The 14,765-nt window shown below is 45.2% G+C and overlaps 1 protein-coding gene and 1 non-coding gene across 2 annotated transcripts; both read right to left on the reverse strand.

The window, feature by feature from the left end:
• Nucleotides 1-2,201: 2,201 nt before the first annotated feature.
• Nucleotides 2,202-2,276, reverse strand: Trnas-gga (transfer RNA serine (anticodon GGA)). Its single transcript has one exon. It is a non-coding gene; the product is annotated as a tRNA-Ser (tRNA).
• A 1,307-nt stretch (nt 2,277-3,583) lies between these two features.
• On the reverse strand, nt 3,584-3,907 carry LOC126335683 (uncharacterized). Its single transcript, XM_049999140.1, has one exon. The coding sequence runs from the start codon at nt 3,905-3,907 to the stop codon at nt 3,584-3,586; it is 324 nt and encodes a 107-aa protein (XP_049855097.1).
• Between the last annotated feature and the right edge of the window lie 10,858 nt (nt 3,908-14,765).

Consider the following 14,765-nt stretch of genomic DNA (forward strand, 5'->3'; position numbering starts at 1 on the left):
CATCCAAGAGTAAATTGTTTTTCTGCTCGGTGTTAACCGAATTAATGTCGCAGTTCTTGACTGAGTAAGTCAGTTTTATAAACCACAAATCCATTGATATAGTACACATATAGCGAGAGAACAGCTAAAACGGCGAGACAGCTGAACAGTGTCTACACGGAGTTGGCGAACAGACACCGCAGATGCGCCTGACCGCCTTTTTCGTGACGACTGCACGTACTTGCACTAAAATATTATACAATAGAAGATAATAAAGAAAGTGAAGTGAAAAGCCATCGTTATGCTGTGTCAGTTATAGCGAAGATTGGAGTACTCATTTTCTGTGCAAGATCTTTTTTGGTTGAAGTTACCGAAACGAGGTTTTCGGTAAGTGATTTTACACAACCGAGATGTTTAAGGAACTATTATTTTTAAATGGAACGGTATACTTTTATCTGCTTTCTAGCCCTTGAAATAGCGACTGCAGCGATATAGCGCTTGTTAATGTTTCCGTTGAAACTTTTCACAGAAGTATCTGGGAATGTGCTCAAATTGAGAGGGAAGACGGCCGGAATGGGATCTTGCTGTGTACACCCCGTCAAGAGGCGCTCTCATGCCGTGCTTCGTCGTTATATGCACACAGTAGATGACCCTACGCCACTAAGATAAAAGAATATTTCCTCTTGGACCTACTTTCTACAACACCGATACTGGATCAGGTACGACTTTTTTAAATGGAACTGTATGATAACTTTTAGCATATTAGAGGCGCTTACAGAAGTGTGTCAGAAGTTCTAAATGGCCTTGTTTAGGTGAATACCTTATGTGGAAACAAGTAAATAACCGAAAAGCATGGAGCAGCGACGGAACCTTATATGAGAGTCCAAATTGGCCGTATATACATGGCAGTAGCCGATTATGGCTGCATTGCCTTCCGCTTTTTGCACATTTTTCGGATATTTTTGCTAAAGTTTCAACGCTTACGAAACACTTCTGGTGTTACCAATAGCTTTCGAATGCCACTAAAAAGCACAGTCTTCAATTTCTCGGTTGATACAACACATAAAACGATTTCACATGCAACAACATTAGGTGCTGCTGTTTATACTAAAGTTGGGCGAAAACCACGTTTCGGCATCTTCAAAAGCTCTAAAATAAAATTGGTGTTAACTTTTACAAGATTCACACTGTGTAACAGGAAAAGCAAATGACTCAGAACAGAACGCAGCGAGCTTGTTAATTTCTTCACCTCTCCTTCTCCATTCATGATAGGGTTTACAGAATACGATACGAGTAAAAAGTATACTATTAAGAAGACTATGCCCTTAGAAAAGTATACTATTCCGTTGAAACCTCCTACTACTACGAGTTTTTGTTTCACTGAGTACCACTGTGCTCATAAAGACCCCCAAGTAATTTATCCACAATATGTTACCAATGTCTCAATGAACTGACATAAAAATATACATTACAGTTGTTGAGTGTAACTGTCACCATACTATTTTCATAAGTATTACATCTAAGAAGGAAAAAGATATTTATATTGGGGTCATACTGGCCCCAGTGGTACTCAGGACGGAAAACCACGAACAAACTTTAATATATTGTAAATATAAAAGTGAACAAAACATCAGTGGACACGATTGACTCAAAGGGAGAAATGTACATATTTGAAAAATAACATGTGTTTATCGGTTCGTATTGACTTCAGTTGTTCTAAGAACGTGTACATCAGCATCTGAGACAAGAAACTCTAACAATGGATATAAAAATGAACGACAAATATTATTTTCGTATAACAGCAGTTCAACGTAACATTCATCTTTGCAGTTTTATAAATTTTACATTCAAGAAATAAACAATGTAAATTGGAGTCATATTGAGCCCACTGGTATTCAGTGCAAGAACTAACAATAAATTGTAATCTGTTGTAGATATAAAAATGAACGAAGTGTCACTGGATGCAGCTGACTCAGAGAGAGAAATCCATATTTTGAAAATAATAGTTTTCAAAACAAGGGAGAATACATATTTCCAATGTGCATACAGTGTCAATTGATCCTAGTGGTGCTAGGAGGGTTAAAAAGTACTCTTGTTTCTACGTCTTAGTTAATGAAACACTTAAGAAGATTTAACATACAACAAAATTACATGCTTTTCTGCATACAACCATTTGCCGACAGTGTGCGCTGATATGAAACTTCCTGGCAGATTAACACTGTGTGCCGGACCGAGACTCGAACTCGGGACCTTTGCCTTTCCCGGGCAAGTGCTCTACCAACTGAGCTACCCAAGCATGACTCACGCCCCGTGCTCACAGCTTTACTTCTGCCAGTACCTCGTCTCCTACCTTCCAAACTTAACAGAAGCTCTCCTGCGAACCTTGCAGAACTAGCACTCCTGAAAGAAAGGATATTGCGGAGACATGGCTTAGCCAAAGCCTGGGGGATGTTTCCAGAATCAGATTTTCGCTCTGCAGCGGAGTGTGTGCTGATATAAAACTTCCTGGCAGATTAAAACTGTGTGCCGGACCGAGAGTCGAACTCGGGACCTTTGCCTTTCGCGGGAAAGTGCTCTACAAACTGAGCTACCCAAGTACGACTCACGCCTCGCCATCACAGGTTTACTTCTGCCAGTACCTCGTATTTAATCTCATTTCTGTATCTAGAAACGCTTCCGAAATATGAGAGATGTTACATCCAGCGAGACTCACCCTGCATGTCAATAAAAGCAACGGACCCAGAACAGAAACCTGTGGGTTAGTTACTCTCTTCTGCTGTCTTCCTGCCATCGTATTTATGGAACACGGTATTTGTTTGTGTGTGTATGTGTGTGTGAATGAATGAACGACGAGTATTTTCTGACCTGCTACACACGCAACAGTGAAGTTTAGGTCACGGAGGCAAACAGAACGCAGCGAGAACAGGTGTCGGCGAGAGGTGCGAGCGCGAAACAAAATCGGCGCGCTCTCTCGCGCAAGTAAACATGGGAAGCGCCGCAGCTTGCCGCAGCGCCGGGCTCCATCAATGAGCGGCGGCGGAGCCTGGAGTACTCACCGGGGCCGAGATGACGAGCACGTCGACGACACAGCTGGCCGCCGGCCGGGTGTCACTCGGCGGTCCCAAAATTAGTCAATAACCCGAGGGCGCGCGACTGTTGCTTCCAGACGACACCGGAGCGGCTCTCGCCTCTGGTGCCCCGCAGGGCTCTGTGTTGTCACTCCACTTCGTCCTAAAAAGGCGGCGAAAAATTTCCCGCACACTGCCCGCCGCTAAAAGACAGGTCAAAAACGCTCAGGTGTCACATATCAGCGGAAGTGAAGTACGATCGTGATGAAATCGTTGATATTTAGTTCCGTACTTCTAGACGTTTACGTAAGGTTGTTGACATCTTACGGGTGTCGGAAAGAGAGTCTTACAGCTCTGACAGTGATAGAGTCGTCAGCAAGGCGGCAATAGAACTTGTGCCTCAGTTTCTGATTTCAGCGGTGACATTGCACAACATTGCTACAAGTGACAACAGCGTTCCGTGGATATTGCCACACGGAGGTAACCACCCACTATTCTCGGCACGGAGCGTTGTGTCCGAAACACGGCTTAGGCTGTCACTTCGCTGCGGGGAAATGTCTGCACGCACGAGACGTTAACCGCGTGGCGAGTCCCCCTTCGCGCGGCACGGGCACGGCTGTGCGATGGGGAGGGCCGACGGCAGACGCGGCGCTGGAGCGGCCTCTGGAGCTGGAGCGGCGGCGCGCTCGCTCGCACACACACTGGCTGGAGCCCGCCGCGGCGCCGTCGGCCCGTTTCGCTGCGCACGCGCCCGTCATCGACCCGTGGCCGCACGGGGAACAGGGGGAGGTGCGTCGCCCGCCACCACCACCACCACCACCACCACCACCACCACCACCAGCCCGGGCAGCCACCACCATCACCGACGCTTCCCTTCCTTCCCTCTTCCGCGGTCCTGAAAAATTGCGCCCCTTCTCCTGTTCAGATGCTCGGCGACGTGTAAAGTGCGCGAGATAGCGTAAGACGGAGCCAACCTGGCCCCTGAGGGCATGTGCTTGGCGGCGGACACCATCTCGTTTACTACGCCTGTTGGACCGAGAGATGTCAGTGATCCAACGCAGACCGTAGTGGTGTCAGTCTTCTACATCTACATCTACAGCCATACTCCCCAAGCCACCTGGTGGTGTGTGGCGGAAGGTACTTTGAGTACCTCTATCGGTTCTCCCTTCTATTCCAGTCTCGTATTGTTCGTGGAAAGAAATATTGTCGGTATGCCTCTGTGTGGGCTCTAATCTCTCTGATTTTGTCCTCATGGTCTCTTCGCGAGATATACGTAGGAGGGAGCAATATACTGCTTGACTCCTCGGTGAAGATATGTTCTCGAAACTTTAAACAAAGCCCGTACCGAGCAACTGAGCGTTTCTCCTGCAAAGTCTTCCACTGGAGTTTATCTATCATCTCCGTAACGCTTTCGCGATTACCAAATGATCCTGTAACGAAGCACGCTGTTCTCCGTTGGATCTTCTCTATATCTTCTATCAGCCCTATCTGGTACGGATCCCACACTGGTGACTAATATTCAACCAGTGGGCGAACAAGTGTACTGTAACCTACATCCTTCGTTTTCAGATTGCATTTCCTTAGGACTCTTCCAATGAATCTCAGTCTGAAATCTGCTATACCGAGGATCAACTTTATATGATCATTCCATTTTAAATCACTCCTAATGCCTACTCCCAGATTATTTATGGAATTAACTGCTTCCAGTTGCTGACCTGCTATATTGTAGCTATATGATAAAGGATCTTTCTTGCTACACTCCTGGAAATGGAAAAAAAGAACACATTGACACCGGTGTGTCAGCCCACCATACTTGCTCCGGACACTGCGAGAGGGCTGTACAAGCAATTATCACACTCACGGCACAGCGGACACACCAGGAACCGCGGTGTTGGCCGTCGAATGGCGCTAGCTGCGCAGCATTTGTGCACCGCCGCCGTCAGTGTCAGCCAGTTTGCGTGGCATACGGAGCTCCATCGCAGTCTTTAACACTGGTAGCATGCCGCGACAGCGTGGACGTGAACCGTATGTGCAGTTGACGGACTTTGAGCGAGGGCGTATAGTGGGCATGCGGGAGGCCGGATGGACGTACCGCCGAATTGCTCAACACGTGGGGCGTGAGGTCTCCACAGTACATCGATGTTGTCGCCAGTGGTCGGCGGAGGGTGCACGTGCCCGTCGACCTGGGACCGGACCGCAGCGACGCACGGATGCACGCCAAGACCGTAGGATCCTACGCAGTGCCGTAGGGGACCGCACTGCCACTTCCCAGCAAATTAGGGACACTGTTGCTCCTGGGGTATCGGCGAGGACCATTCGCAACCGTCTCCATGAAGCTGGGCTACGGTCCCATACACCGTTAGGCCGTCTTCCGCTCACGCCCCAACATCGTGCAGCCCGCCTCCAGTGGTGTCGCGACAGGCGTGAATGGAGGGACGAATGGAGACGTGTCGTCTTCAGCGATGGGAGTCGCTTCTGCCTTGGTGCCAATGATGGTCGTATGCGTCTTTGGCGCCGTGCAGGTGAGCGCCACAATCAGGACTGCATACGACCGAGGCACACAGGGCCAACACCCGGCATCATGGTGTGGGGAGCGTTCTCCTACACTGGCCGTACGCCTCTGGTGATCGTCGAGGGGACACTGAATAGTGCACGGTACATCCAAACCGTCATCGAACCCATCGTTCTACCATTCCTAGACCGGCAAGGGAACTTTCTGTTCCAACAGGACAATGCACGTCCGCATGTATCCCGTGCCACCCAACGTGCTCTAGAAGGTGTAAGTCAACTACCCTGGCCAGCAAGATCTCCGGATCTGTCCCCCATTGAGCATGTTTGGGACTGGATGAAGCGTCGTCTTACGCGGTCTGCACGTCCAGGACGAACGCTGGTCCAACTGAGGCGCCAGGTGGAAATGGCATGGCAAGCCGTTCCACAGGACTACATCCAGCATCTCTACGACCGTCTCCATGGGAGAATAGCAGCCTGCATTGCTGCGAAAGGTGGATATACACTGTACTAGTGCCGACATTGTGCATGCTCTGTTGCCTGTGTCTATGAGCCTGTGGTTCTGTCAGTGTGATCATGTGATGTATCTGACCCCAGGAATGTCTCAATAAAGTTTCCCCTTCCTGGGAGAATGAATTCACGGTGTTCTTATTTCAATTTCCAGGAGTGTATGTATTCGCAGCACATTACACTTGTCTACATTGAGATTCAATTGCCATTCCCTGCACCATGCGTCAATTCGTTGCAGATCCTCCTGCATTGCAGTACAATTTTCCATTGTTACAACCTCTAGATATACCACAGCATCATCCGCAAAGAGCCTCAGTGAACTTCCGATGTTATCCATAAGGTCATTTATATATAATGCGAATAACAACGGTCCTACGACACTCCCCTGCGGCACACCTAAAATCTCTCTTACTTCGGAAGACTTCTGTTCATTGAGAATGACATGCTGCGTTCTGTTATCTAGGAACTCTTCAATCCGATCACACAATTGGTCTGATAGTCCATATGCTCTTACTTTGTTCATTAGATGACTGTGGGGAACTGTCTTGATGGCATCTTGTCCCCTCCCTCGAAGCACTGCAAGACTGGTGTACAACATATTCCCAAGCAGTTTCATGATTGGTAGCACACATAAATGCCCCACTAAAGTAATATGCATATTTGAGCTTTGGGATGTCCATATCACATACCTATCTAGTGCTACCAACTAGTGAGAAGCTCTCGTAACTTGGAGAAAGGTATTACGGCCCATGGAGTGGATAAACGGTGTGTTTAAAATTTCATTTTACCTGGAAGTTGCAGAGGGGATTCAGTGGATAAAGTTGTGGTAAGGAACTGTACCGTTTATCGACATAAAAGTTTTATGGGTATGGTACCGCGTCATAACTACTGCTGCTGGAGAAAAACCAACGTTTCGGATACGGTTGCAACGGCCTTCTGGGTCTAATGGTGCGTTCCTGCTGAATGTGCCCTCTTGTTGTCTATTGGCTCTTGTGTTGGTGATTACCAATCATGTTACATAACACAAGAACCAATAGACAACAGAGGTCACGTTCTCCCTCCACCGCAATAACCTATTAAAATAAAGTTCCCTCTCCTTCCTCCTTAAGTGACCAATGAAACTAACAACCTTTTTAAAATTATTACGTAATGGAATGCGCAGTGAACAGTAACAACAACATATAAAGGACACTTCATATCTAGAATGCACCATTAGACCCAGAAGAACGTTGGTTTTTCTCCAGCAGCAATAGTTTTTTACATAATGACGCGGTACCATACCGAGATAACTTTTATGTCGACTGACTCTGGCCGCGGAAGCCTACGCAATTATATGTACCGTTTATGTATAAATAAGTTTGTAGATCGCGGATCACTTTCAAATCTCGCCCTTCACGACAGGAGGAGGAGGAGGATATTGGTGTTTAACGTCCCGTCGACAACGAGGTCATTAGAGACGGAGAGCAACCTCGGATTAGGGAAGGATGGGGAAGTCGGCCGTGCCATTTCAAAGGAACAATCCCGGCATTTGGCTGGAGTGATCTAGGGAAATCACGGAAAACCTAAATCAGGATGGCCGGACGCGGGATTAAACCGTCATCCTCCCGAATGCGAGTCCAGTCTTCACGATAGGCAAACAATCTGAGAGGAGGACGCTATCGTCACTCCCTGCTGTAACTATGACAGCACATACCTTTCTTCTCCGATTACAGCAACGGCTGCGAGAAAATGGTACGTTTGCAACTAGCAGGGATGACTGTGTTGCCCCACTGACGCTCTGCACTCTCGACTTTGAACGTTACGCCCTTAATCACTTAGACGAGATCCCGTTTACGATTATTCGAAACACTGCCCATGCCATGGGCTTTTGTGGAGCACAAAGGCCTAAATAACTTATTACCTTCGCTGTGGGCGTAGCGTGGAGCGAGAGATTTAAAGTGATCCGATCTTCAATATACCGGGTGATCAAAAAGTCAGTATAAATTTGAAAACTTAATAAACCACGAAATAATGTAGATAGAGAGGTAAAGATTGACACACATGCTTGGAATGACATGGGGTTTTATTAGAACAAAAAAAAGTGTTGCTAGACGCGTGAAAGATCTCTTGCGCGCGTCGGTTGGTTTCGTGATGATCGTGTGCTCAACCGCCACTTTGTTCATGCTTAGCCTCCCAGGTCCCCAGACCTCAGTCCGTGTGATTATTGGCTTTGGGGTTACCTGAAGTGCAAGTGTATCGTGATCGACCGAAATCTCTAGGGGTGCTGAAAGGCAACATCCGACGCCAATGCGTCACCGTAACTCCGGACATGCTGTTCACAACATTCTTCCTCGACTACAGCTATTGTTGAGGAATGATGGTGGACACATTGAGCATTCCCTGTATAGAACATCATCTTTGCCTTGTCTTACTTTGTTACTCTAATTATTGCTATTGTGATCAGATGAAGCGCCATCTGTCGTACATTTTTTTAACTTTTGAATTTTTTGGTTCTAATAAAACCCCATGTCATTCCAAGCATATGTGTCAATTTGTACCTCTCTATCTACATTATTCCGTGATTTATTCAGTTTTCAAATTTATACTGACTTTTTGATCACCCTGTATTTCACACACAAACTGCACATTTCCTGAAAGGGGTTCAAAATGAAAACTTTATCTACTAATAAAAAACTGACATCGTCGGTTGGAGAGCGATTAATGAATTCAATATAAATAAAGTTTCAGGGATGTTTTTACTGTCTTGATCACTAGTACGAACACTGGATTACTAGTTTCGACAGGACTAAGCTACCATCTTCAGATGCACAATGTACAGATTATAAAATCATGCTATGCAATAAACCACACATTTGTGTTCATGCCTTCGTAATAGATTCTTAATAAAAAGAGAGTTGCACATTAAAAAATATAAGTGTGCCCTAATGGCAAGACAGAGTGATACAAGCGTGCCACATGAAGAAGTGAGCTTACGTAGCCGCCAGGAGGCCCAGACACATGCTGCATTCCTGACGTGCCACACTTCTGTGATTCTGTCTTTCAATAAGGACACAGCTATAGTTTTTTAATGTTCTACTCTCCTCTTATTATGAGTCAGTTACGATGTACGAAAACAAATGTGGGATTTATCGCACGGCATATTTCATAATCTGTACTCTGTTAATCTGAAGGTGGCAGCTTAATCCTGTCGAAACTAGTAATCCAGTGTACACACACGGGACCAAGGCAATAAAAAATTAATTATCTGTAGCTTTCTTCACATTTATCTATTAACTACCCCATACAGCACTTAGAAGCCTGTAACAGCAAGTCTGAAACACCCTCTACAGAAGACAGTCAGCCATCAAATGAGGCGGTATGTGTTTATAACTGGCACAGTGCGTCTGTTTCAATTAAAAATCACAATCTTCTACGTTCCCTGAATATATGAAGCAACAAATTGTATTTTTATATACATCATAAACATTTTTTACAAACATTACTACACCCCCTCCCTTTCCCGTAATTCTAGTAGTTTGTGCTTAATTAATATTTAATGGGACGTACTTGCTCGAGAAAACTTCATAGAACGAAGAAATCATGAAAGTCAATGCTGAAAATTTTTGTGAAACATTTTATGATTTCAACTGTCAGAAGAATGAATGTGTCCTGTTACTGTCTTGATTTTTTTCATTATAATTGTAGTCTATGACATCGTAATGTGATCAGTCTACGAATAAAAATAACTTTGAAAATCCTGGTTTCACAGAGACCTAATTGGTTTCGTTTGTCCCGCCCCTCTGATTTTCAAAATAGGACAATGTAAAATTTTTGTGGTAGTGAAAGTATATTGTTCATTACAGCGGAAGACACTTTTCGAGCTTTTACTTTTCACTCGGGTGCTAAATAAATGTCCACCACGAAAAGGTTCAGGAAAGGCTCAGTATATGTGAGAGTGGTGTTGTGAGAGAGATGGTGCACCTATTAACTGGTCATGGTCCATATCCCAAACATCGAATGGGATATAGGAACACACCTGTCGGTGAATGTAGCGTTTAGAGCTACCTCATTTTCTGATAGAGAGGGAATAACAACTATTAGTCCGTAATATTAAAAAAAAAGTTGTAAATGACAAACTTACGGTATATTGTTAATCTGGCAGCACATCGAATATCTAAAACGGAACTCCTCAGAATTCTGCCTTCAAGGTCACGTGGACACTCTGAATATCAAAATAACGTCAGTCAGTCTGAAGAGCAACATAGTCGACCAACAAGAGGTGTTACTTCCACAACGGACTAAAATGTATGCATGAGAAAATAGAAAGTAAATAAAAAATATAAGAAGCAAAAATAAAAATGTTTGGCCACCAGTGTCGACTTAAGTTTTGCCAAGACGTGGACATAGCAGTTGGGACAATGTACATAGAGTAGTGTAGTAACAACAGGTCTAGATGTAGTTATAATTGTATTTAGACGCCAAACTTAGAGCTTTTCCGAGGCTGCCAGTAAGCAGATATATTATTAGTGGCTGAAAGTTATTCATTTAGAATTTAAGTTTATTTTTGAGGATTTCATGGACACCTGTAGGCGTACTGCCTGTTGGTTCTATCTTTTAATCTTCAGCTGACACGTCTTTATCGATTTTTCCGAAGTTCCTCAGCAAGAGTGACTGACTCAAGAGGTTCATCCACCATTGTTGGTTGGAGTGATAGTGGGCACCCGGAGCAGCACAGGACTGGCCGAGGAACCTCAGAGCTGCGCACCCACACAACAAACACGCCCAACAACAGACACACACACATTACATACAACACCCAACACTATACCCGCATCGGTTACAACACGGAACACAAATAACAACACCACCTTCCTACCCGTGACCAAGAATTGTACCAAACATTAAACGCACCTGCACAGGGACAGCCACAACGGCGGAGAAGGTGCAGGAGGAGAAACAACCGGAACAGGGGGAACACGACCACACCACAACGAGTACACAGACAACAGGACACCAGTCCTCACGAACGCAATTCGGACACCAACACAACGACCCTCACAACACACCCACTCACCACAGAGACCACACAACTACATCACAAACAGCTGACTCACAAGCCAGACCACACCAGACGCCAGCACATGTATCAGCGGTAGCCAACGCAACGAATAACCCACAGGCCGACATTCCCAACATTAATCTACTCGCGAGAATAACGGAAACGTTATTCCCGACCACCGAAGTAGTCATGAAGATTATAGGGAGTCTCTCACAACTCTTTACACAGTTACTGTCATGCTCGCTCAGCTGGACTAACCCACAAACTATTATCACACCACCGTTTGCTCCAACACATGGATAACACGCCACACCAGCCCCGAAACGCCAATGCCAACACAAAATCACAGATCCAGTTTTGGAATGGCAACGCGATCGTAAACAAAAGAACCGCAATGGTTGCATTCATGGAGCGAAAGGGTACCGAAATCGCCCTTGTGAACGAAATAGTGCTTGTGCCTCACAAACAGCTAAACATCTCAAGTTACCGCGTCTACCGTACCGACCGAGCGGACAGCAGAGAGAGGCCGGCACAGCTGTCATCATACACATAGACACAGAACACACGACCATCGGACTCCCTGCACTTAAGAGACAAGAGGCTACGGTCGTCAGGGTCACGTTCAACGGAGCTAACAATGCACTGATATAAAACACACCTAAAAACATAGTGTAACTAACGATATCAGCACACTTCTCAACACAGCACCGCAGGTAATCGCCGCTGGTGATTTAAACGCAAAACACTCCAACTGGAACTCACGAATATGTACCTCCAACGGCGAGGAACTATACTAACATGCACCAGGCCGAAACTTCATTATACCCGGGTCGGACGTCCCCCCGTTCGTGCCTGCACAGTCCCGAATCAGGTCAGACATGTTAGACATAGCCCTCATCAAGGACATCACGTGGTCACTCAACCTTACGGTTGGAAACGATCTGGGCTCAGACCACACGGCTGTAATACAGCACACGGAAGAAAAACTGCAGGACAGAGAACCAATAAGCGCTCGAATTGAACCCTGTTCAAGGAACGCTTGATAGCCGTGTTCTGGACACTCACGGAAACTAACAATACGCAACAAATTGACGAGGCGTGGAGATTCTCACTACTGCTGTCCAAGATGCAATGTCTGACGCCATTCCACATACAAAACCTCAACAACACTGAAAGGCCCTGCCAAGGGAAACCTTGGGCCTTATCTGAATTAGGAACCGCTTCAGGAGATATTGGCAGCGTACCAGGCGCTCCTTCTATATACTTCACGACAACAGACTCCATGATCTAATACGAGAGAAAATACAAACATTTAGAAAAGAGCAATGGGGGTAGAAACTCGTCCTGGCATGTGGAAGCTAGCCAGGGAGAAACATTACATTCCTACTATACCAGGACCAGACGGCGTACATACTACGCGAAGGAGAGTGCCGAGATTATGGCCATAGCACTTACAGCGTCCTCCATGCCGAATCTGGCTCCTTCACACCCAGTATTCACACTTGAAACTGACCAGGATACACGAATTGTAGCCCAGCCCATGCATGACGAAATCGTGGGCTATCAAGTATGCCAATGCTCGGAAAGCCCTTGGGCACGATGCCATTCAAACCCATGTCCTCCAGGAGCTCATCGATAGAGCTGTAGAATACCTTGCACACATAACGAATGCCATCTTAAAAATCCAACACTTCCCTGACTTTTGGAAGGTTGCCCTTTCCAAACGAGTTTGAACAGTCGTCACCGGCCGCTGTGGCCAAGCGTTTCTAGGCGCTTCAGCCTGTAACCGCGCTGCTGCTATGGTCGCAGGTGCGAATCCTACCTCGGGCATGGATGTGTGTGATGTCCTTGGGTTAGTTAGGTTTATGTAGTTTTAAGTCTAAGGGACTGATGACTTCAGATGTTAAGTCCCATAGTGCTCAGAGCCATTTGAACCATTTTTTTTTTTAACCGTCGTCCTCCAGAATGCGAAGCAATCGTAAGCAAAAAACTGCAACGGTCAACAGACGATTTGTGCAGAATTCTTTATTTCGTACATCAAAACGTACTTTGTACTAAATTTGCAGGGAGGGAGTACTTCATGAAACTGATTGTCTCCATGGCAAATTTTCTAGTCGCATGGGTTATTACACCGTCAGTTTTAACAGTTTTTGATGGAACGGAAGGAAGAGTATGGAGACGTGATTTACTACTCCAAAGTAGGAGGAGGGTGCCTGGAACGATTTTTCAATTTAAGATGGACTATTTTTAGATTTGAGAAGACAAAAGGAGAGCAGCAAGCAAAATTAAAAGAACAGGAGTGCATTGCGGACCTCGTATTTTTAGTTGACTTCATTGCACACTTGAACGCCCTCATTAAAACGTTCCAAGGTGGAAAGCTATTAATATCTGATTTAATGGGAATAATAGACGCACTTAAAAAGAAAATCACTCTGTGGAAAGGACAAATTCTGAAGTAAAGACGCCGACTATTTCCTTCCGCTGTCTGCTGTTAAAGAAAATGCGAATTCAGAACAGTTCGTCTTGGTGTCGGAAGAAATACAGAATCAGTTTCCTAATCGCTTTCAGGTCAGTGCGAATTTCGCACCTGTTTTACCTGTTTTCAAGATGTTTTCAAGATCGTTTGAAGTATCCGTTGAAAGTGTCCCTGTCCATATGTAGATAGAACTGATAGATCTTGAGAATAATTTCCGTTTAAAAGACAAATTATATTACGCTAAACTGTTCAGGAGTCTACAAAGGTTTTCCTCGAGAAGAGTTTTCAGGTCTCTATAATGAGACTGCCAAAGCGTATTAGTTTGGATCAACTAATGTGTATGTGAAAGATAATTTCGATAACGAAATTAAATAAGTCAGGGCTACGTGTGGCAACCGGAGTGCCGTAAATCTGCGTAACTCCCTGCCCCTGTCGGTATGCAGACAGTTTGCACCAGATATCGACTTCATCATGCTTTTAGTGAACCACAAATGATTAAATCATGATGAAAATTATGTTTTGTTTGTGATATACTTTGTTGAGATTTGTAGTCGTGGCACAGCCGTTGGAGATCCTGTAGGATAAAATACTTTTGTTTCACATTTTGCTATGAAAATTTATTACATCCCTAATGGCATACTGTAGAAACTATTTGCTTTTGCCTCTGTTTCTATATTCCAGCGGAAATGTAAGGATTATACATGGAACAATATGGCTTGACGATATTACTGGCGTAATTATTTTCTACCATTGTAGGTCTATGTGTTACCTTGTACCAACAGATATTAACAGAGATGAATAGCTTCAGTATTGCGAATTTCCTAATACAGCATAATATGAAACGAAGCTGCATCCAGGCCGGTCTGTGTTTGTTGCGCCACTGTTTTGCCGTTTGAGCGGTGTGGTGCAGTGCCCCCACCGTTAACCGCTCGGGCGGCATAGTGCGGGAAATGTGCAGTCAGACAAGAACCCTACTCGTGTACACTGAAAATGACAAATACGCCGATTTATTCGACAGAGTCACAGTACAACAAACGAAATGCCTCATTATCAGTCTGTGCTGAATCTGAAATGAAACACAATAGTGAAACCATACTTTCTGGGGATAAAAAGCAAGTCGTTGAACACAATATGGAAGTCTTCCTACATAGCAATGCAATACACATGTAATCAAAAGTACCCGGAC

This window comes from Schistocerca gregaria, chromosome 2 (genome assembly GCF_023897955.1).
Source record: "Schistocerca gregaria isolate iqSchGreg1 chromosome 2, iqSchGreg1.2, whole genome shotgun sequence".
NCBI classification, from domain to species: Eukaryota; Metazoa; Arthropoda; class Insecta; order Orthoptera; family Acrididae; genus Schistocerca; species Schistocerca gregaria.